Source organism: Natrix helvetica (genome assembly GCF_964273705.1).
Source record: "Natrix helvetica genome assembly, chromosome: Z".
Lineage (NCBI taxonomy): Eukaryota > Metazoa > Chordata > Lepidosauria > Squamata > Natricidae > Natrix > Natrix helvetica.
In genome coordinates, this window is record NC_138554.1 from 16,958,586 (window position 1) to 16,982,982 (window position 24,397).

A 24,397-nucleotide genomic window follows, 5' to 3' on the forward strand; every position below is an offset into this window, starting at 1 on the left:
GCAGAGTTAGAAGGGTCCTTGGAGGTCTTCTAGTCCAACCCCCTGCTCAGGCAGGAGGCCCTACAATTTCTGACAAATGGTTGTCCAATCTCCTTTTAAAAACCTCCAACGTTGGAATACTCACAAACCTCTGGAGGGTATTTCTAACCGAGAATCCTACTTAGATCAGTGTTTCTCAACCTCTGCAGTTTGAGTGGACTTCAACTCCAAAAATTCTTTTAAAAAAAAAAAACATCCCTGGAGGTTTTTAAAAAGAGATTGGATAGCAATTTGTCTGAAATGGTATAGATAGGAGCTCCTGCTGGAACAAGGGGGTTATTTAATAACCCCTTCAATTAATAAAGTTGGAATTAATAAATTTGGAATACAAATAGCTACATTAATAAAATTGGAATACAAATATGTGTGTGTGTGTGTTTGTGTGTGTGTGTTCGTTCACCACTTGGAGTTGTTTGTAAAATAATAAAGGCAGGATACAAATATATAAATAAATTCCCTCACGGCCCATGTCTATAAATCCAATAAAAAAAGTAAGTAAAAGTCTCCATGTCCATATGCACAGCCCACTCTTGTGAGATTTCATTTTAAGCAGTAAATGCTTTTTATGTCCATTTTGCCATCTTAACTTTCCTTTGATCGCGGTGATTCTAGAAATGTAAGTACAAAGTGATGTAATGAAATAGAGTGAGATCAATATTTGCATTTACCATAAACCCATTAAAATAAATGAATTTAATAATCATTACTAATTTAAGGCCCATTTGGGATATTCTACATGTTACAATTCAACATAGAGAAAATCATATGGACGATTATAATCAATGATCTGATTTATCAAACAGATGAAGTTTTGCAGCAACACAGTCCATTTAAAGAAATTAATAAAAGGATTCTCCCTCAACATCCAAGCAGTAAAAGAGGAAGAGAAGGAGGAGGATTATTTTTTGAGGACCAGAAAAGCACTTAATACTTAATCACAAAACAGAAAAAGAATATCCACAGATGTTTATACCAATGAAAATGTATACATGCAGATAATATCTTTCCTTCCATATGTTTTTGTTTACAAGTAGCAATGAACAAAAGAAACAAATCCTTGTAAATATATTTACGCATCCATTGAAGAAAACATGCTACTTTAAGATGTGAGAGTTGAAAACAGTCATCAATGGGTTAAAACATTATAACACATTTGTTAGAATAAGCAATTTGAGCACTAATTAAACAATCATAATGCACAATAATTAAATCACTGAGAATGTATCGGAACTATTGTGTTTACAAGGAGGTTGCTATGTGACGCAACAATGACAAGAATGTAACAAACTCATGTGTGTGTAAACTACAGTAACCCATTATACTATCTAACCGTTCCAAAAAAAATATTGACTTTGCAAGGTGTCCCTCACTTGCTTTAACATATGACATGGCTTGGAAAATATTTGACATTCACTGATGTAATGAAAATCTGGTTTGGAGCATTGACATTTTGTTTATATTGAAACTTGGGACCCGTTAATACGGAACTGGGTTTTCAGGAGGTTCTGCAATGAAATGCACATTAGGGTTTACATTCTCTTAATTTTATAAGCTCTGTTGCCTCCTGTGTGGTGTTCCAAATCATTGTCCGGAGAGGTAAAGGAAAAGAGGCTGTTGGCAGACTCAGCCATGGGTGGAGAGGAGGCAAAGAAGGGTTTGAAATGGAAGTCCCCTTCACCACGCCGGCCCTGGATAGGTGTAGCGTTCCTAGTGAGCCTGGCAGCATTACCTAGAAGATGTGAGTGAAAGACTTGGTATTAGACAAGGGTTTAAATTTCCTCCCCTGTAAAAAAAAAATAGCAACGTTAGCTACATACATGTCCATAATAAGGGCTAGATTACACTTAAGTCGGAGATCCTTAATCAGAATCTCTCTTTATTTTTAAAGTAAACCATATTACAGCTACAGGTGGCGGGAATCATAACTGTGATGCTAGGGAGAAGTTGCAGAAATCTTTCTTCACAGTTTTCCAGTTTAAATTAAACTCTCAAAGCAATTTTCTCTGTAAGAGAAAATATACCAATATCGACTGGCAACATATTTATTCTGGAAACACTTAGTATTCAGATTGCTTAAAAATAGCTTAGATTCAAAATAATATCTGCTAGGAAAGCCAGATACGTTTGGTAAGTTATTAATAGGAGCACAACATTGTATACAATACTTGTCACATATTTGTCTAACGTCTAGCATCCTTAGCAGTCCCATGTCATTTTAATAATTCTTTGTGTGCACGGATTAGATCCAAGCATTATTCACCATGGCAATAGCAATAGCACTTAGACTTATATACCGCTTCAGAGTGCTTTACAACCCTCTCTAAGCAGTTTACAGAGTCAGAGAGGATATAAGGCTGAGTCAACCTTGAGCCTGGTGAGATCTGAACTGCCAAATTGCAGGCAGCTGGCAGTCAGCAGAAGTAGCCTGCAGTATTGCACTCTAACCACTGCGCCACCACGGCTCATGAAGTGCTTGTGAAGGATCACATTAAAAGTCACCATTCTTACCCAGAGAGAAACCAAAGGCAGCCGGAGGAGGCATTATGGGAGGCTCTTGGCCTGCCTCCTGATTGGCCAGGGCAATATTCCGTAATCTCAGGCTGTCATACAAGCCCTGCAGCTTTTGATACTGACGATTACGCTCCATGAGTTTCTCTGAGAGCTCGGTGAATTTCTTTTTGTATTCCTCCAATACTTTCTTTAAGGAAGAGACTTCACTCTTCATAGACGTCAGCTCCATATCTTTGCTCTGGAGTTGCTGGGTGTAGACTTTCTCCATCTGCTTCAGACAGCCCTCTGCTTTGCTGTAGGTGTATTCTTGATACAAACGCTCTTGGTGGACCTACATGGGTATTAAAGAATAAGTAGAGGTAGACCTGGACTTACGACCACAATTGAGCCCAAAATTTATGCTGCTAAGTGAGACATTGGTTAAGCGTGTTTTGCCCCATTTTATGACCTTTCTTGCCACAGTTGCTAAGTGAATCACTGCAGATGTCAAGTGAGTAATAGTATTTAGGTGAATTTGGCTTCCCCATTGATTTTGCTTGTCAGAAGGTCGCAAAAGGGAATTATGTCATCTTGGGACATGGCCAAGTGTTTGGATTTTGATTACATGATTAAGGGGATGCTGCAAAGCTTGTAATCATGAAAAATTATCATAAGTCACTTTTTCTGTGCTGTAACTTTGAAGAGTCACTTAAAAAACTGTTGTAAGTCGAGGACTACCTGTAGAAAGGGGTAAGCCTTGGCCAGATTTGGATGAAATTACTTTTGTCCTCAATACAGCATTCTATGTGTCTATGGAGATTCTCAATCCTACATCTATCTATCTATCTATCTATCTATCTATCTATCTATCTATCTATCTATCATCTATCATCTATCTATCTTTTCCATTTCTATAGCCACCTATCTCAATGACTCTGCTTGGTTTACAGTTAAAAACAAAAGTGTGTGTGTGTGTGTGTGTGTGTGTTTGTGTATTACAATTAAAAATACTGAAAACCTTTAAAAACAACAAAAATGATACAAACATTCAGACTAAATATACCTAGGAGCGAGATACCCAGCTAGTTTTTTAAGTAAATAATTCTTTCTGACTCAAATTGCCATTACTGGATACAATTTACCTGATATGTCCAGAAAGCCAAAGCCCTAGAACTGATATCCAGAATAATTTCTGGGCGCAACCCAGCTAATACCATGGCTTTATATTCTTCTGAAGGACTGAGCTCTATCCGAACAATGTCCAATTTGCCAGACAAGGCACTGGTGCAAGCTGGACAGACTGCTGGCGATCGACTGAACTCTCCACTGCCATGTTGGTCACAGAAGATATGTGAGCAGGCCGTGACCCACGCATAGCCTGAAAGTGTGATTCGACATTTGCGATAATTGCAGAGAAGCATATCTTCACAGACAGACATATTGCTGAAGCCAAATGTATCCCAAAGGATTCCTGTGGAACAGTTACATAGCATTCACTATACAGTATCACATTGATAGGGAAAAAATATATTACTGTCAATGTTTTTAGATTTCTTATATGGTTTAGCCTCAGCGCAGACCTGAATTTAGAAAAAAAAATTTTTATGATCAGTTGATCAGACTCAGAGATGGCATTCAGAAGGGATTAAAACCATTTCCCCCCCCTTCAAATGCAAACACATTTGCTATCACAGCACAAGAGCGGAGCCCGTGTAATCCTTCTGAACTACATTTCCCAGCATCCCTTATGGCAGCATAATAAAGCTAATAAATTTGCAACATCTGAACAATTAAAGAATTATAAATGGATATGGTGGATCGAAGAAAATAAATGAAGCAAAACAACCTGCCTCAAACAAGCCCAGGTGCCTTTCAAATTCTATTGAAATACTGTTTTTGTCATTCCCAAGCAGTTTGGCCATAAGAGCTGATCCAATATATCTGAAAGAATGAATTTGGTGAAAACAGAAATAACAAAGAGATACTTTAGTCTCCAGAGTATTGTTTCAAAGCAAGGTTCCAAAAGTATGGCTAAGAAGATAGCAATAGCAATAGCACTTATTAAGTGTTATATAGTGCCTCTCTAAGCAGCTCACAAAGTTCAGCCTATTTCCCCCAACAATCTGGGTCTTCGTTTTACCGACCTTAGAAGGATGGAAGGCTGATTCAACCTTCAGCCATTGAGAATCGAACTGTTGGCAACCAGCAGAATTAGCCTGCAATACTGCATTCTAACCACTGTGTCACCACAGCTCATATAAACTTTCTTTCCACACACCCCTCCAATCCACCCCTTTGTTATGGGATTTTTAGAATGAGGGACAATGTCTTAAACTTTACCGAATTTTAAGGCACCAATTTCATCTTTTTAATTCCCTAACGTTCCATCACTACCACGACTGTCTCTCCAGCCCATTATTGATTAGAGGGCTAAACTTTGTCACCGTGGATAATTCCCTCAAACAAGTGCACAAGCAGCAATACAGAAGCAGTACCCTTATTATAGTTGTTTGCAAGAGCATACTAAGAGCCTACTGCTTCTGAACATGAAAATTCCATTTGATTGTCACAGCTTACCACTTTAGAAAACTTGAGCCTCTTGGTTATTATTTTGCCCTAGTTCTTATTATAAATAAATAAAGCCTTGCAGTAATCAATATAATAAAACATGGCTTTATAGAACATTTTTGCCAAACTCCCAGGCTTAGAATAGAAGGATCTGAGTGACACTAGAAAATTATGATGACTTATTTAAGGGAATGAAAACCAAGCCAGCTTAGAAAAATCAAAAAATATTATTAACAGTCATCCTAAATGTGCTTCCCCCCCCTCCCCCCAAAAAAGCTAGCTGGCCTTTCTAGATTTTTCTTTCCTCTTTGAAAGTGTTTTTAAGAACTGAATTAGTTTTTGGGTGGAGAAGCAAAATGTTGTCAAAGAGAAAGAATCAACAAAGTTGCCTTTTTGGAGGGGGGAAAGGAATAGTACTTTTGAGACAACCATTACCTGAATGATTGAGAATGGTGCACTTTTTATTAATGAGAAGAAATGTCTTTTCATAGTGTTGGTGAACATTATTAATATAGACATTATTAATAGCCATTTCTTCTTTTCATTAATAAGTGTGAAAAATACATTCAGCTTTAAAAACACTTGAAAATGCTTGCCATGTTATCCCAAGTCTGTAACAACCCAAAGTCCAACAAGCCAGGATTCCTCTACAGAGAATATATATATATATATATATATATATATATATATATATATATATATATATATATATATATATATATATATATATATATATATATATATATATATATATATATATATATATATATATATATATATATATATATATATATATATATATATATATATATATATATATATATATATATATATATATATATATATATATATATATATATATATATATATATATATATATATATATATATATATATATATATATATATATATATATATATATATATATATATATATATATATATATATAAAAACCCTGTTCTTCTTTTTCCCCATATTGACCCTCATTTTCAAGAGCTGTCTTTTTAATAAATGTTTATTTTTATTTTACCCGCTTAAAATGACTGGAAAGTGTGGGACTTAAGCTAGCTCCTTATAATTTTTTATATAGCAGTACTGAAGTGGGGAAAAGAAGCGAGGGCTACTCAGACCTCCTGTCTTAATATGAGGGGCAAGGAGGATGGCAAATTTATGCAAGAGAAAGCAAAGAGGCACAGCTCTGGCAGAAATAAATAAGGAGACTCCTTGAGATCCTCCAGCCTGGCCCAGCAGTGCTTATGACAGAGCAACGCCCAGACCAAAAACGCTTTTTATCCCTCGGCCATCTTGTAAAGTGGGCCAATTCTTGTAGGCCGCAGTTGAGCCCTTCAAGGCCATTCAGGCCTTTGCGTATGTGTTTTTGCAGGTCGGATTAGGTTGCCATGGATACCTAAGTCTTGAAGGGACAATCTTTCTCTCGCTCTCTATAGAAAAGAGCAGCAATATGAGGGAAGTGGGTGGAAAAGGCGGGAAAAGGAGAGCAGGAAGTGGCCGGTGCGCAAGTCCCACCTCTTCCTCCTCCCTGGGAGCCATTCATTGGCCCTGCCTGCATTTTGCTTAATGGGTTATAAAGAATAGAGAAATTTGGTTTGCAACTATAAATCTTATATATTATGGTCAGGGTTATATATTTTATAGATTATTAATCATGCAAAAGCATAATGATGCAACTACCTCTCTGTTTATGGTAAATAGACTGGAGAGGAGCAATCCAGAGGAAGAAGCATTGATGTTATTTTGTTTATTTTATCTTGTTTGCTGGCGTCTGATAACACTTGACCCAACACAATTAAAAGCAAAAAGGTAGAGAGAGGTTAACACAATTATAGTTTGTTAGCTGGGTTGCTCATGAGAGGACCCTGTGGTTGCAAATAATAGACACAATACAGATACTGGGAGACCTTGACTTAAAATCTTTGGTTTAGTCACTTTTCAAAGTTACAGCGGCACCCCAAAAAAGTAATTTATGACCATTTTTCACACATACAACTGTTGCAGCAGCCAGTGATCATGTGATCAAAATTTGGCTGTTTGCAATGGACTCATGATGGTTTTAGTGTCCTGGTGCCATGTAATCACTTTTTGCAAACTTCTGACAAGCAAAGTTAATGGGGAAGGCAGATTCACTTTAGAACCATGTTACACTGCAGTGATTCATTTAACAATGGGAGCAAGAAAGGTTGTAAAACGAAGCAAAACTCACTTAACAGCTGTTCTTGCTTAGAAACAGAAATTGGGTTCAATTATGGTTGTAAGTGGAAGCAAAGCAGTTGTGAGTCACAACTTTATAATATTTTTGGCGTGGCTGTTAAGTGAATCACACACTTCTTAAATGAATCCAGATTCCCTCATTGACTTTGCTTGCTAGAAGCAGTCTGGGAAGGTCACACATGGTGATCACTTGATCCCAGGATCCTGCAGCTGATGTAAATAATATAGGCTAGTTGCCAAGAGCCTGAATTTTGATCATGTCCAGTAGGGAATCTGCAATGGTCATACGTAGAGGACTGACCACGTCACTTTTTTCAGCACTGTCGTAACTTCAAACTGTCACTAAATGAATGGTTGTCAATTGAAGACTACCTGAATGTTACAGAACTAATCAAGTTGTTGATGAAGGGACTACAAGGAAAGGAAACTATCTGAACGATCTCTTGAATGATTTGAACCTGTCTCAAAGGATTATTATGCAGAACAAATATTTAAGCAATGGTATTGTTACCTCTTGGAGAAAAACCAGGGTGGAAATAAATAATAAATAATTTTTAATGAGATTAAATTCATCCTTTAATATTGTCTAAACTTCTAAATATGATTAGAATCTTTTGTATATAGTATTTTATCATCAATATGACTCTTGGCAGGCTTTTCAATTAATTTTGTATATTTCTTTTGCTATATCATATCTAATAACTATTTGTATTTAAGTTACTGATACAATATTAGGCAATACTTCTGCAAATGTACAAAACATTATCAAATATGCCTTGGCTCAATGACAGCCCATGTGATTGCGCGGCTGGCTGCCACGCGGCGACGACGACCTCGTCTGCTTTTGGGACCCTCGTAAGGGTGAGCCAGAGCTAGGCATTGAACTGAGCTCGGCTATGGAATCCCCGCAGGGGTGCGCCTAAGTTAGGCGGGTCTGGTACTGCCAAGGAAGAACGGACACCATGGTGTGATGAAGAAGGAGAAGGGGGAGGGGGAGGAGGAGGATCAGGAGCCGTAGGTGGAGGATAGGGAGGGGGAGGATCAACAGGTACAGGAGCATACAAAGAGTGTTTATCAGAGGAAGAAACAGAAGGGGGGGTGTGGGAGAAGGAAGTGAATCCTTGGGATAGACAGTATTGAGGGCTGCCATAACACCAAAGGGAGCACGAGGAGGAGAGTGAAAGTAAGAGCCGAGGCATTCCCATGTGGAACGTTTGAGAGTTCCAGTGTCGGGATAACCCGGGCAGTGTTGATAGACATAAAAAAGAAGTTGATCAATATCAGATTTAGAAAGAGGATAGACAGTGGTGCCGTTAATTTTTTGCAGACTATTGGCCTTCTTGATTAAAAGTGAAAGTTCATCACGATGAACGGTATGAGACTTTGAGAGTGAGGTGCCCATACTTACGATTGCGCAAGCCCGCCAGGTGCGTAAGATGGGAATCAAGGCGCCGAACACGTAGACACGGGACTCGGCGAGGGACGTCCGAAAGGCAATTCGGCACGTCGGGGTCACCAGTTGTGATTGCGCGGCTGGCTGCCACGCGGCGACGACGACCTCGTCTGCTTTTGGGACCCTCGTAAGGGTGAGCCAGAGCTAGGCATTGAGCTGAGCTCGGCTATGGAATCCCCGCACCAACCAGCTCAGCGAGATGAAAAGACCTCGACCGGCCGATTGAGACGGTATTTATTGAAAACATACAAAAGGTTTCTGTTTTACAGCGTGTTATTGCATGATTGGTTAAAATACTTGTTACTGGGCAAGCTTGTTCACTTGTTACATATACTTGTTACTGGAAAAATGTTACAGAGCAGAACCTTGAGCAGGCTTTGTGCAGGCTCAGCAAGAATGTGATATCTTTAATGCAGCTAGCAACTTTAAACATAATCGCTATAAGCCCATGTCCAAAGTGGCATTTAGAGTGCATGTATGTTGAAGGCTTGGATGTGTGATTTAAAAGATTCCACATTATATCAAGATGCCCCAATTTTTCGGTATGTCCACCATATATGATAAAATAACCCTATTGATTGGTTGCATTTCCATTTACCAGATCTATTTTTACACAAATTAAAAAATTTAGAACAAAAATACATACTTGGTTGGAAAAAATGATAAAGCAGCATATTGATTTGAAACCTGAAATATTTCTGTTGGGCATTCTACCAGAAAAATATGATAAAAGGACTATGTATCTGGTACTACATACAGTATAACTGTATTATTTAACTGCAACTAGGATTGTATTTGCGCAACATTAGAAAGATGATGAAATACCGCCAGTTGAAAGTATCATTAAGAAAATACTAGACTGCAGAAATGGATAGATTAATGCTTATTATTAAAGATAGAGCAGAAACTGAGTATTTCTTGATGTGGGATGTATTTTATGAATGGTTAGATAATAGAAATAAAAGTTAGAAAAGAGGATACATGAAAAAGAGGGAATGATAATGTGGGGGGACTTTGATGATGAAGATATTATGTATTATTATAATTGTATGGATATATAGTTATATTATTAATAGTATTGTGATGCATATTATAACAAATATGTGGATTTTGATTGTTTAAAACCCTGATACCACAATAAAACATTTTTTAAAAGATGCCCCAATTTTTACTTCATCACTCTGGAATTTGGGCAGATTTCCAAATAGAGCATTCCAGTAGAAAAAGCAGATACTGCTTGTAGTTCAGAATATATAAGTGTAATCATATTCTAAGATTAAGTTAAAGAAATGGTACAGAAGGCAAACAAAAAGTTAATAACCAAAATGATTGGGTTTTATTTTTATTGGTGCAGATAATGAATTGAGGGGATGATTTCGACAGATAACTTAGCGACTGGAGAGAATGTATGTATCTGCATGTATGTCCAGATAGATTATTGTGTTTTGGAGGAGAATTACCAATAATTACTTTCAAATAATTCTACTTCTTCAGATATTCTTTTGCAACCCTTTTAATGTAGAGTATGTTAAAGTAAAGCTAGGAAGACTTGGCATATAAACTGTCTTCTGTTTTCTGGAATTTCACAGCGTCATATTAATTACTGTAATTACCAAAGCACCATGGAGTGGTATACAAGTCTAAGTGCTATTGCTATTGCTATTGCTATTGCCACTGTAATGCTAAATCAGAGAACAACTACAATTAGGGATTAAATTGAGGGTTTTGTAGGAAGTTTAAATTAAATCTAAGGGAAAAAAGTAATTCATACTACTATACTTTATTGTCTTCATCCATGGATACAAAAACAATAAATGATAAACAGAGCCTGAATTATATCTATGCTTATGTTGCAGAGTTATGCATAATATGATTATTCTAATTCTTTTAATTTGCTTTGCAAAATCTTGGTGTTGTGAACTCTTGAATTATTGTTCAGTTGTATTACGTGAGTGTCATTAAATGAAGAACAATTATAAAAATTATGCTTGCTTACATTATGTAATTTTAGCAGGGTTTTTTTTTTTGAAACATTGAATTTCCTTGTAATAGCCAAGCCATGAATATTCTCTTTCTAGAATAATTTTAGAGAGCAATTAAGACTTGGAGTGGATATTTCAATGTGAGGATGAGCAGAAGCCATTGTTTTGTACCTTCTTTCATTCTGGATCCAGTCCTGAGAGTCAACTTAAAATACTAAGAAAAAAAAGCAGACTATTTTACCTTCTCTACTCACTAATCGTATAGCTGGGATAGTTTGAAGTAATGCCAAAAGGGAGTCTTAATTTTATTCTCCAAGAAACAGCACATGGTTTCCTACAGAATTGCTGCAAAATGGATCGTTTCTACTGGTATAGAACCTTTTTTAACCCTTTGGGCTCAGTTGTAAGTGAATTTGCAATTGATCATCCTTGCCGAAAGCTAAGGTATGCTTCATGCCTTTTGCTCTTTGACTCTAATAGTGTTAAAGGAAAAAGGTAAAAATTAAATTAATATTTATATATTTCTATGGGTGGAAAATGTAACTTCTAAATAAAGATGGGGAAGAAGTGATAAAATATGAAAGAGAATAAGTTAACTTTATGCTGGCTGTACAGTGGTGAATTGACTTACCAATTCTGACCTCTGGACAGAACAAATCATATTGCCAATGACGATTTACTAATCTGATGGCACATTCAAATATATTTTAGTCCCGTGATGGCGAATCTGTGGCGCGCAGAGCCCTCTCTATAGACACACAAGCCATCGCCCCAGCTCAGCTCCACCACACATGCACATGCGCCTCCCGCCGGCCACCTGATTTTCTGGTCTCTGCCATGCATGCGCACGGGGGGGCACATGTGGGAGATGTGTGCACGAGGGCTGGGGCAGGGGAGCATGGGGGAGTGCGGCGCACCTCCCCTGTGGCCTGTTTTTGGTCCCAGGAGGCTGCAAGGAGGACTAGGCCCAAAATGGGGTGCGGGGGGTTGCACGTGCATTGCATTATGGGCACAAGGGTGCACTTTCGGCGCATGACAACAAAAAGGTTGGCCATCACTGTTTTAGTCTATCATAGGACCTTGTCACTGCCCTCCTTGCTGTTCATGCAAGTGTAAGTAGATAAATAGGTACCACTTTGTGAGAGGGTAACGATGTTCTGTGTGCCTTAGTGTATAGTCATGCCACATGACCACGGAAACATTTTCAAACCACACTAGCTCCCTTGGCCAAGTAATAGAGATGAAGGCCAACCCCTAAAGTCGGACATAGCTGGACAGGGGAAATCTTTTCCTTTATGGATCTGGCATCCATCCGTGTAAATAACTATATCCTAAGGTTCTGTAGTCCTGAAGTTTCACAGAAGGCAATGTTTGATCACGGATTATACTTTTGGCCTAATTGACTGAAAACATGCCAAGGATTAAAGCAGAAGTGCCCCAAGATTGTTTCTTTCTGCAAACATGGCAGACCCCCAATTTTCAAAACTCTCTACAAGTTTACATTAGTGTTATGGACAAAAAGCAAAACAAAGCAATAGTTGTACTGCATAGTGTTTATTATTTTTACATGGGTTTTAGAAAAGCTGACATACTGGAAACAGAAATGAACAATAACGAGAAGAATTTGATATTTGGCCATGTGGGAAAAGAAACTAAATCTCCACTCTACAATAAACATCCCCTCCATTTTTTTTTCTGTTACGAGGGCAATTTTGGAAAGATAAATAAACAAAAAACAAAAACAAAAAAACAAACACAAGTAACCTTTTGATGACTAGAACTACTCCTAATATTTACTTCATTCAGGAGTTAAACTTAAATCTCAGATTGCAAAGTAGAGTGTGTCACACATTTTTTTTAAATATGTGGGTTTAGGAGGATGAGATAGGAATGGTACAATTCATTCCTGCGTTCCTGACACGAGGATGTTCCACAAACCATTTCCAGAGGATAAGCTCTCCATCTGAAATTGAATTGCGTGTTTCATTATTCTCCCCTAATCTCCCCTCAAGCAATACACTATATACGCCCTGAAATTGTTTCTTGGTTCTTCACGCCAGAGTATCTGCATGCTTCCAGTTGTCTTCTATTGAGGTCGTTTCCCGCCTCTCAGAAGAGCTATGAAGAGGTCTAGCTACAGAAGGTGATTAAGTATTCAGGGTAAGCGTGGTCATCAAAAAAGATCACGAAAACATTCGGCTTGCAAAGGTCGTCCACCAAACTATCGTAGTAGCCGGTTCCCTCTCTCTTCATGGGCGGCAAGACCATATTTGGTTTCCCACAACCATATTCCCCGGTAAGCACACGAGCTTGAAAAATGTATCGGAGCCCTTGGCGATCTGGTTTGGCGTACAATGCAGAACAGGCAGCAGCCACGGAAAAATAAATGCCTTCTCCGTAGATACATTCTAGAAAAAAACAAAAGAGAGCATCATATTTATTGCACAGTTACTCCATTATTTCTCAACAGTTCTGCACACTTTTCTTCCACTTCAGCTTAGAACCATGATGGCAAACCTATGGTGCATGTGCCAGAAGAGGCACGCAGGGCCATATCTCTGGGTACATGAGCCGTCGCCCATTGCTCTTCAGGGTTCTGGCACACTGGCCAGATGGTCTTCGTGTGCGTGGGAGCGTCAGAAACTGGAAGAGCAGTTGCCCAGTGTACATGCATGTGCCAGGCGGCTGCTCTTCCGGGTTCCAGTGTGCAAAATGCACACCAGCCACCTGGTCTTTCGGTTTATGGCACATATGCACGCTCAAAAATCAGCTGACCGGTGCACATGTACTAGCCGGGAACAGGAAGATCATCTTCCAGGCGCACACATGTGCACCTGGCACCCGCTCTTCTGGTTTCTGGCATGTGTGCATGTGTGCGCACGCTCCCATTTTGGCATGGTGCTGAAAATGTTCGCCAGCACTGGCTTACAACTTAAAAGACTCACTGGTGTCATTTCACTTACCATATTTTTCGGAGTATAAGACGCACCTTTTTTCCCTCAAAAAAGAGGCTGAAAACCTGGGTGCATCTTATACACTGAATGCAGCATTTTTTGCCTGCTGAAACTTCGTCCCCTTCACCAAAATGAAAGTTAGGAAGCTTTCAGACAGCTCCTGGGGGCTGGGGAGGGCAGAAATGAGCGAAAAATGGGCCGTATTTTTGCTCAATTTTAACCCACCCACCCACCCACCCACCCTAGCCACCAGGAACACTCGATAAGCTTCCTAAAAGCCATCCATGCCCCTTTTTTTTATAAAAACGGGGACCATTTTTGTGAAAAATGGGCCAATTTTTGCTCCTTTTGCACACACCCCAGGAGCTGTCAGCACTTTCCAAGTCTCCTGAAGGCTATTCATGCCCTTTAAAAAAAAGAAAAACGGGGCCATTTTTGTAGAAAAACAGGCCATTTTTGGGAGGTTTGCAGAGTGCAAAAACTTTTTTTAAATTTGCCTCTTCAATATCTTGGTGCATCTTATACTCCGGTGCGTCTTATACTCTGAAAAATACGGTATTTATTTTTTTGTACAGGTGGACTTCGACTTATGACCACAGTTGAGCCCCAAATTGCCCATTGCTAAGCAAGACTTTGTTAAGTGAGTTTTTCCCCATTTTTGCAACCTTTCTTGTCACAGTTGTTAGTGAATCACTGAAGTTGTTAAATTAGTAACATAGCTGTTAAATGAATCTGGCTTGCCCATTGACTTTGCTACTCAGAAGATCCCAAAAGGGGATCAAGTGATGCCGGGACACTGCAACTGTCACAAATATGAGTCAGTTGCCAAGTATATGAGTGTTGATCTTGCGACCATGGTCGTAAGTGTGAAAAATGGTCATTAGTCACTTTTTTCAGCGCTGTTGTAACTTTGAATGGTCACTAAGAAAACCAATGTAAGGCAAGAACTACGTCTATTTGTACTTATAAAAAATATGGTCAGAATGCCATGAATTTACACATATACGACCAGTGTGGGTTTTCGATTATTCATGAACCTCTGATCTTGCATTAGATCTTGGAAATGTGATAAGATTTAATGAGGTCAAGAAAGTGTTTTCAGTCCTCCTAAACCCAGATGATATGCACATTTAGAAGCAGTAACATGTAAAAGATGAATATTGGTCTATGGAATTCATCTTTCCAGGACATTTCTCAGACATTAATATGGAATTAAGGAGAAACTTCCTAATAGGGAGGACAATTAACCAATGGAGCAGCTGGCCTTCAGAAATTGTGGGTGCTTCATTACTGGAGGTTTTTAAGAAGGGACTGGACAACCATTTGTCTGAAATTGTATAAGATCTTCTTATTGAGCAGGGGCTGGACTAGAAGACCTCCAAGGTCCCTTCCACCTCTATTCTGATTGATTGATTGATTGATTGATTGACGTTAGTACGGCTCAACCTCTGAGCTTCCACTAGAAAGCAAACCAAAGTTATTGGAAAGAAATAAGCTTTCTCCATCAGCCAGAGGGCAGGGTATCCTTTCGGTTTTGGTTTTTTTGTTCTAAAAACAATGTACGTTACAGTGCTACAAATCTAAATAGTTTGAGGTTTCTACTATTCAAGAAATAGTTTGATTTTTGTACTTGAAACAAAACTCTTCCCCTGGTGGACCCTAGGAAACAACCGATTTGTATTTGCTGAATATTCAGAATTTGAAAGCTATCCATTGTAATCCACCCCAATCTTAAATTTCTTCTCCTACGTATGAGTTTCTCATGTTATCTATATCTCCTTGAATTATGCAGATAATATTCCTTCTTCTGGTTCCCCACCCTTTTATTGTCTCTCTTCTACCAACCTTTGATGTGTGGATAACACAAGCCAGCAGAAAAATCATCGTATTTGGACCAACCTGGATTATTTACTGGTCGATTTATTTGTTCAAGAGGGATAAACTAGGCAACTTTTGGGAAAGAGCAATAAAAAACTCCCTTTCAGTCTCTTACGTTTTCTAAAAGCATTTTTGAAGCCAATATCACAGACAGAGGAACAGTTTTCTGGCAGCGTCCCATGATAGAGAATGAGTTCGTTCTGTTTCCCTTCAGGATTTCTCTTCTCCATCCAGCCTTTTTTCCAGCAATAGGAAACCCACAAATAGATGTTTTGGATTCTCTCTATCTATAAGAAAGAGGCAAAGACCTTGGTGAGTCATTTTATTTTATTGAGCCTTGTTTGCGTGAGTGAGTGAGTGAGTGAGTGACTGAGTGAGTGACTGACTGACTGACTGACTGAGTAAAAAGAAAGAAGGAAGGAAGGAAAGAAGGAAAGAAAGAAAGAAAGAAAGAAAGAAAGAAAGAAAGAAAGAAAGAAAGAAAGAAAAGAGGAAGGAAGGAAGGGAAGAAAGAAAGATGAAAGTAAAGAGGGAGGGAGGGTGGAAGAGGGAGGGAGGAAGGAGAGAAAAAAGGAAGGAAGGGTTGGCACAGAGGTTAAGAGTGTAGTATGACCCGAGTATGAGCTGAGATATGAGCCGAGGTGGCGCAGTGGTTAGAGTGCAGTACTGCAGGCTACTTCAGCTGACTGCTAGCTGCAGCTCAAATCTCACCAGGCTCAGGGTTGACTCAGCCTTCCATTCTTCCGAGGTGGGTAAAATGAGGACCCAGATTGTTGGGGTCAATAGGCTGACTCTGTAAACCACTTAGAGGGGCTGTAAAAGCACCATGAAGCAGTATATAAGTTTAAGAGCTATTGATATTTCTAAGAAAGAGAGAAGAAAGAAAAGAAAGATTCTTAAAATTGTAGATTGAGAAAAGTATAAGAGAATTGACCTGTAGTTTTGTGACTTTTTGCTATCATAAAATATCTCCCACTTTATCATGAAATGAGCTGTATCAAATCTCAACTTTAAAAGAAAGCATTTAATTGTATCATATGTATATAATGGTATTATATGATTGGTCTCTCCTGCTTAAATAATCTAAAATTACTGTAAAATTACTCTGTCTTTTTCCCTACTTTGTGTTTATTCTGTGCTTCTTATCTATTATAGTCTGAAGTTTATACACTGATTTAGAGAAGGGGATGCCTTAAAAAATGCATACTAGCTAGGGAATTCTGGCAGTTGAACTCCAGACATCATAAAATTGCTAAGGTTGGAAAAGACTGGTCTATATTAATTAATCTTAATAGCAAATCGATCACCACTTACTTTGACAATTTTGTAGCGCCCAGCTGTCTGGCTGAAATTCTTCACCACATCCTGATATTCCTGCGAATATGGCTGCAGTTCCACTTTCTTAACTAAAGATCCATCCATGGCTTCCCAGAAAGGAGCAATATTCTTGTCTGCAATAAATAAATGGATTGAATAAATGAATAAAGGAAGAAAACTAAGGTCCCCTCATGATACACTGTATAGGTGGGAAGAACATTTTTGACCAGTTTAGATCCAAGATCTGTACATCATTTGGATCAGCTATAAAAGATTAATGGAGAGAAACCATTCAACCATACAAATAATTTGTCTTTCAAACTGAGCAAGGGCAAAATGTCTTTGGCAGGAGAGTTTCTCTGCTACAAATTTTATTAGCCAGCCTTGTATTATATTAAACATATTATATATGCATGCCATGCATTATATAGTATATGGAGATTATAATATGCATGAGTTTTTCTCAAACATGGCAACTTTAAGATGGGTGAACTTCAACTCCCAGAATTCCCGAGCCTGCCATTTTGGGTGGGGAATTCTGGGAGTTGAAGTCCACCCATTTTAAAGTTGCTAAGGTTGAAAAATACTGTATTGTATTGTATTGTGTTGGGTTGGGTTAGGTTAGGTTGCGTTGCATTGCGTTGCGTTGCATTGGGTGAATTGCATTGCGTTGCGTTGTGTTGCATAGATTACTGACTAAAGCCTTTTTTCACATATACTCTTGGCCATATCCTCAAAGCAACTTTATAACCCATTTGAAAATATCCATGATTTTCATTTTGCTAAGCTGAGTTACTAAGGTAGACCACATTTTAAAAAGGGATGTCAAACCTTTTACTGAATATTGCTGAAATCTTACACATGTTTTCCCTCAGAGAAGAAAATTTAGATTGGAATTTGGTAAGTCAGAATTAACTGACAACACTGTTTGTTTATTTATTAGCAATGTTGTGTTAAAAAATATCTGTCGATTTATCTAAGTTAAAATACAACTAAAATAGATTCTTGGCATATAAAAGAAAGCAACCCACTAAAGAATGGAGTTAGAAAAAGAAGAGAAAACGGGGATGATACAAGAAATAAGTAGATTTTTTTCCATAGAAAATGCAATTAAAAGGGTGATACAGACAGGATGAATACAAAATATCTACAGGCCCTCACATCCTAGAAACAAATGTTTCAGTGCCTTCCCTCAGGACGCCATTATAGGGTATTGCATGCCAATACCAATAGACACAAAGACAATACTCCCCCACCCTGCCATCACTCTGCTAAACATCTAATTCCCACAACTCTGCCTTTTGCCTAAGGATATTTACCCACTTAGTAGGGCTGTGTTGCTATTATCTTTCTCATTGTTCCTATTAACTTCTCCTATTGATATCTTATGATTTATCACTTTGTATCTTATGATTTATGATTGTATTTTATGATTCATAATCTATTACTCATCACTTCGTTGAGAAATTCTTTATGCGTCCAATCACACCTGGCTAATACAGAATTATATTCCATTCTACTCTACTCTACTAAAATTATATGCATTTTTATATTGCACTAAATACTATTTATCTTTTTAGAAAATCCATATTAGTGATCCGCGGGATTTAAAATTATGAATTTAGTGGTCCCTGACTTCCAAAAGGTTGGTGACCCCTGCTCTATTCCGTGTTTCTCTTATTTTGGGACCAAAAATAAGCACAAGGACTTATTTTCAGGGGGGGTATTTTTTTCCCCATGTTCAAAAGGCCCAGTTCTTCTACTTGCTCACGGCAGAGCAGGAGACTGCGCTATGGATCAGTGCTGCCGCTGCAAGGTGGGGGAGTTTCCCCAAACACCCCGCACCATCTTACCTTGGGTCCTACAGCCAGGCCACCCATATCCCGATTGCAGCATCACGGCCTCAGCACCAGCGCCAAGACGCCGCTCAATCTCCTGCTCCTTTGGGGCCGCGAGCAAGCAGAAGAAGTGAACCAGCGGCCCAGGGGTGGGTTCTGGCAGTCGCTACTGTCAATTTGCTCACGACCACCCCATGTGTCCGCACGCTTTATGCTCGCTGCATGCGCATGCACAATACAAACAAAATTGCTCTGCGCATGCACAGAAGCAAAAAAAGCAAGATGGCAGTGCCTACAGCGCCACCCAGAGAACCGGTTCAGGGGTGTGGCAGGCCTGAGTCACTGCCGGTTCCAGCCACCCAGGCCGCTAAACCACTACCGGTTTGGCCGAACCGGTCCGAATCGGTAGGAATCCACCCACTGCAGTGGTGACATGGGCTCCTGCTGCATATGGCTGTTGGTGCCGGTGCCGTGAGGCAGGTGTCAGGGGGTGGAAGACCTGGCTGTGGGGGCCCTGAGGTAAGCCAGTGTGGGCAGTGGTGGGATTCAAAACATCTTACTACCGGTTCTTTGGGTGTGGCTTTGTGGGCGTGGCATGGCTTTGTGGGTGTGGCTTTCTGGGCATGGCAGGGGAAGGATACTGCAGAGTCCCCGTTCCCTCCCCACTCCTGGGGGAAAGTTACTGCAAAATCTCCATTCCCTCCCCACCCCACTAACCGGCTTTCCAGCGGCATTCTCCTGTTCAGGGCAACCAAAGAAGATCAGCTGGGAGGCAGCAGGGGTGGGGCCAGACTATTTGCTAGCAATGTTCCCTCTAATTTTTTTTCAGTGTGTGCAGAAAAGTATACTGTTTGAGCAGCACATTTTCATGCCTGAGCACCTGATTTTTTTTTAGCCATGATTGCCATCAGAGCAGATGTTGGGGAGGGGGGCAAGGAGGGAAAGCATCCCCTCCCTCAGAGCCCCATGAAGGAAGGAAGGGAAGGGAGGGGGAGGGAGGGAAAGGAAAGGAAATGGGAAAGAAGAAAAGGAAAGGAAAAGAGAAAAGAAAAGAAAAAAGAAAGGAAAGGAAAAAGTGAAATTAGTTAGTTAATTACATAGTGAAATTAACACCAACAGTAGCATCCTGTCTAATTGTATTTATCAAACAAAAGAAATCAAGCAGGGTGATAGATTGCAGAACAGCTTTCAGAAGTGAGTGTCTTATCTGAGCAATATGAAGACCTTTTCTTGAGCTTTATTTCAGGAAATCAAAAGAAAGAATAATCACTATGTAGTGAGCAGACTAACTAGTTCACTTCCAAAAACTACAGGAAACACATGACATTATAGAAAAACAGAAAAAAGTTCTGTTTTTTTGGCAGCAATCTGCTGTGCAAGTCACTCAGTAGTGATTCATTAGCACTTCCTCAGTTATCCTGCATTAAAAAAAAAGCTAGCAGAAAGCCCTAACATTATCTGATTTAGGCTAGCAACATCAAAAGGGCTCTGAAAAAAAAATCCAGAGAGATGAGGATTCTGCTTCCATCATTAAAGAGAGCTGTCAATTTGCAATTATCAAAAACAAGATACCATTTATTTGGCCTCTGCACCAATCCATCCTCAAAATTTTGCCCCATATTCATGAGAAGTAGAAATCACAGGATGAAAGGTATGGGACTTGAGTTTATTTATTAGATTTTTATCCCACCTTTATTACTTCATAGGTAACTCAAGAAAGTGAACATACATAATACTTGGGTATGGAGAAAGGAAGGGAAATGGAAAAGAAAAAGGGAAAAGGAAAGGAAAGGAGACAGGAAAGCAAAAGAGAAAAGAAAGGAAAAGAGAAAGGAAAGGAAAAGGAAAAGGAAAGGAAGATAGAAGAATGACAGAAAGAGAAAAGGAGAGAGTGGAATGGTACTGCTCAAAAACCAAGTCTCAAGATCCCGTGGATCCCTTTGGCTCAGGCAGTCCAATTCCCCGCTGCTTCCCTCTCTCTGCAAAGCGAAGGGATCTCAGAAAGGCTGCCTAGCCCAGAACGGGACTTCAGAAGACGCAATGCCTGAGAAACCCCGGATGTGCAGGGAAACGCAGGCTACAACCAGCGAATCACATTTTCCCAGGAACCGACCAATGAGAATTCTCCCTTCCGCAGCGTCATCAGTCTCCGGGTAGAGTCTTCCTTGATTTGACCAATCACCAGATGGAGGAGAGAGTTCGGTGCAGAGAGAGAAGGGAGGGAGGGGGGATGTTTTCAGTCATATTTTAAGACATTAAAAAACACTGCGCGCAGTTTGAAACTTCTGCGCGGTGTTTTTTTTGTTATGTGCACGGCTGCGCAGGCACATAACAAAGCTTAGAGGGAACAGTGCTTGTCGGTTCTCCGAACAACTCAAAATTTCCACTACAGGTTCTCCAGAACCTGCCAGAACTGGCTGAATACCATATCTGAGTGTGGGGGCAGCTCCACTATCCCTTGCCTCACAGCAGCGGCACTGCAAACAACCAGAAGGAATGGGTGGCCAAGCAGCTGGGCAGGCATTTAAGTAGGTTGTGGGTAGGGCTTATATTAAGTGCATGCATAAAAACATGCTAGGGCTTATTTTTGGGTTAGGTCTTATTTTCAGGGAAAACAGAGTATTTATTGTATTCTATTATTCCATTCCATCCCATCCTAAAAAGAGAGTTTTTAATAAAGTAAGATACATCTTCTCACCCCATAAGCAGATCTCTCTCCTTATCTTGAATTTTCTCTTGCCTGGGGTTAAGGCTTCGGCCTTGGGAAAGTTAATCAGCAGCTTTTCTCCATCCCATGGGACTAGTGCCTCCGTTTTCTTCTCGGCATATGCCTCCTCCAAATAGCGATTGGTTAGTATGTCAAAAGTAGACCATCCGTCATCGGATTTATGATGCCAACGGACAGTCTGGTACAGAAGCTTGGAAACTGTCTGTTCAGCTTGAGCATTTTGGATCTTTGCAACGACAAGTTCCTCCAGCTTGGTGTAAATTTTCCTGGAAACATTTTCAACATCTTTTTGAGAACCAAAAATACAAACCGCTTTTTCTCTTAGGCGATGGAAGCCAACCGGATACTGAGGCAAGATAATTTTGCAAAGGTCTTTAAGGCTGTCGTCACTGATGGTTGATATCTCAGCACTACAGATGGTTTCTTTGTGGAATTTGGCAATAAAATCTGACAAATGCTGCTTCAATGAAGTGACATTGCTTTCAATGCCCACTACATGGATCAAAGCCTTGTGATCCTCAGCTAAGCCCTGAAGAGAGAAGAAAAAAGAATATTATTTAGTAAGAACAAAAAAAATGCGTTAGAAATGTGGATGCCAGATTTGATTTGCCTTGCATTTGTGTCAGAAGCGCCACGGCGCTTCCGGATTGACAGGATTAGCCAATGACATCACTGTTGTCTGGGCAACACCTAGTAGGGGCCTCCTTTCAATAAGTTATGCACATGCTCAGTGTGTCAAAAAAGTTAGGTAAGGGAACAGTGGGGGGGGGGGAGAATCCGCTGTGCTGCTTGATTTATATTAGCAGGATTTCCTGCTTTTGAGCTAAATCACGTGGCACAGCTGATTGTTGGAAAGACGATCATTTCATTTATTTTACTACTGGTTTGAGCAAACCAGTAGCGTTTTTACTACCAGTTTGGGCAAACTGGTCCAAACTGGTAGCATTTCACTCCTGCTCCAACCCCGGTGTCCTAATCACACGTTCTGCCATGTTCCTCAAGTTTTAATGTATGTTTCTAGAACTCAATGTACCAGAATTATTCCCAATTCCATTTAGACAACTACTGCGAAACTAATCTAACGAAAAACAGTTCTAGTACTGAGGAAACATCCAATCAATCATTAATCAGGAAACTTGTACTGCATGCCTCAATGACACAAGCTCAAGGCCTGTTTGGTATAGTTGTTAAGGTACTAGGTTAGGAACTGGGAGACTGTGAGTTCTAGTTCTGTCTTGGGTACAAAACTTGCTGGATGACTTTAAGCCACTCACTCCCTCTCAGCCCTAGGAAGCAGGAAAATGGCAAACCTCTGATATCTTGCCCAGAAAACTGCAGGAACTAGCCAGCATTGATTTGAAGACAAATATACAAAAGAAGGGAATGAATGCCGGTAGTCCGTGACTTACAACTATTTCTTTAGTGACCAAAGTTACAATGGCACTAAAAAAAAGTTACTTGGGACCTTATTTCACACTTACAACTGCCACAACATGGGAATATAGTAGTGGTGGGATTCAAAATTTGTTACTACAGGTTCGGGGTGGTGGTGGGGAGAGGCTTTGTGGGCGTGGCTTTGTGGGCGTGGCAGGGGAAGGATACTGCAAAATCCCCATTCCCTCCCCACCCCACTAACCTGCTTTCCAGCTCCCTTCTCCTGTTCAGGGCAACAAAAGAAGATCAGCTGGGAGGCAGCTGGGGCGGGGCCAGCCTATTAGTTCTCCAAATTGCTCAAAATTTCCACTATCTGTTCTTCATAACCTGTCAGACATGGCTGAATACCACCTCTGGAACATAGTCATGTGATGAAAATTTATTGCTTAGTGGCTGGCATATATTTATAATGGTTGCCAGTTTCCTGGGATCACGTGATCACCTTCTGTGATGAGCAAAGTCAATGGGAGGTCAGATTCACTGAACAACCATGTTACTAACTGAATACCTGCAGGGATCTACTTAACAACAGTGGGTAAAAAGGTCATAACATGAAGCAGAACTCACTTAACAACTATCTTGCTAAACAAATTTTGGGCTCAGTTGTGTTTTTAAGCTGAGGACTATACACACACAGAGAGAGACTATACAGAAGGACACAGAAGAACAACCAGCTGTTGCCTTAAAAACACTACCCTGTTTCCCCGAAAATAAGACCTCCCCAGATAATAAGCCCAACCGGGCTTTTAAGCGCATGCACTAAAATAAGCCCTCCCCTGAAAATAAGCCCTCCCCAAAAATATTGCAACACAGCAGCAGCCATGAGGTGACCACACTCGCCGCCTCCTGCAGCTCAGAAATAATAAGGCTTCCCCAAAAATAAGGCCAAGCGCTTATTTCGGGGCTCAAAAGAAAATAAGACCCTGTCTTATTTTTGGGAAAACATGGTACTACTTACTTGAAAGGCTCCACCATTACTAGAGAGGTGACTCTCCTGGGTTTGCATCCTGACAATACAATTCTGGGTTTCTGCCATGTTTTTCAGCAGATCTGCCCCATCTTCAGAGAAGTAAATGCATAATGCTTTCTTCTTCAGAGGTATCGTACCAAACACCAGAGAATCCAAATCTTTCTTGATCACAGGAATGGCTTCCTTCACAAATTTCCGGAGTCCTTTCACTTTCAGAAACAACCCATCATCATCTTGCTTGAATTTGATGTTTACCTTCAGGTGTTCCCAATTCATAATGTGAAGGACATTCTCCGCAGCTAATATTAATTCTGGTTTAGTAAGCCTCATACTTTCTTTCAATGGGGAATTATCTCTGAAGTACTCCTTGATATTTTCTTCTACCACAGCAGTCTGAAGAGAAGGGCCAACCACAGTCACCTGACCGGATGGAATGTAATGAACGGCAACTTCCTTATGCAACTTTAATCTGTTTAACATGTCTTCCCACTCTGGCTCCTCAGTGGCCCATTGCAAC

At 39.9% G+C, this 24,397-nt stretch overlaps 2 protein-coding genes across 2 annotated transcripts; both read right to left on the reverse strand.

Annotated features, from left to right (window-relative positions):
• Nucleotides 1-1,568: 1,568 nt before the first annotated feature.
• Nucleotides 1,569-3,968, reverse strand: CCNB1IP1 (cyclin B1 interacting protein 1; the record flags this gene model as incomplete). The annotated part of the gene is made up of 3 exons (XM_081933815.1): nt 1,569-1,768; nt 2,548-2,881; nt 3,672-3,968. The coding sequence occupies 3 exons, from the start codon at nt 3,966-3,968 to the stop codon at nt 1,569-1,571; spliced, it is 831 nt and encodes a 276-aa protein (XP_081789941.1).
• Nucleotides 3,969-12,299: 8,331 nt separating this feature from the next.
• On the reverse strand, nt 12,300-24,397 carry LOC309381425 (protein mono-ADP-ribosyltransferase PARP14-like). Its single transcript, XM_081932390.1, has 5 exons — nt 23,869-24,397; nt 21,447-22,005; nt 16,908-17,044; nt 15,709-15,880; nt 12,300-13,169 (listed from the first exon to the last, which is right to left on the reverse strand). The coding sequence occupies exons 1-5, from the start codon at nt 24,358-24,360 to the stop codon at nt 12,892-12,894; spliced, it is 1,638 nt and encodes a 545-aa protein (XP_081788516.1). The 5' UTR covers nt 24,361-24,397; the 3' UTR covers nt 12,300-12,891.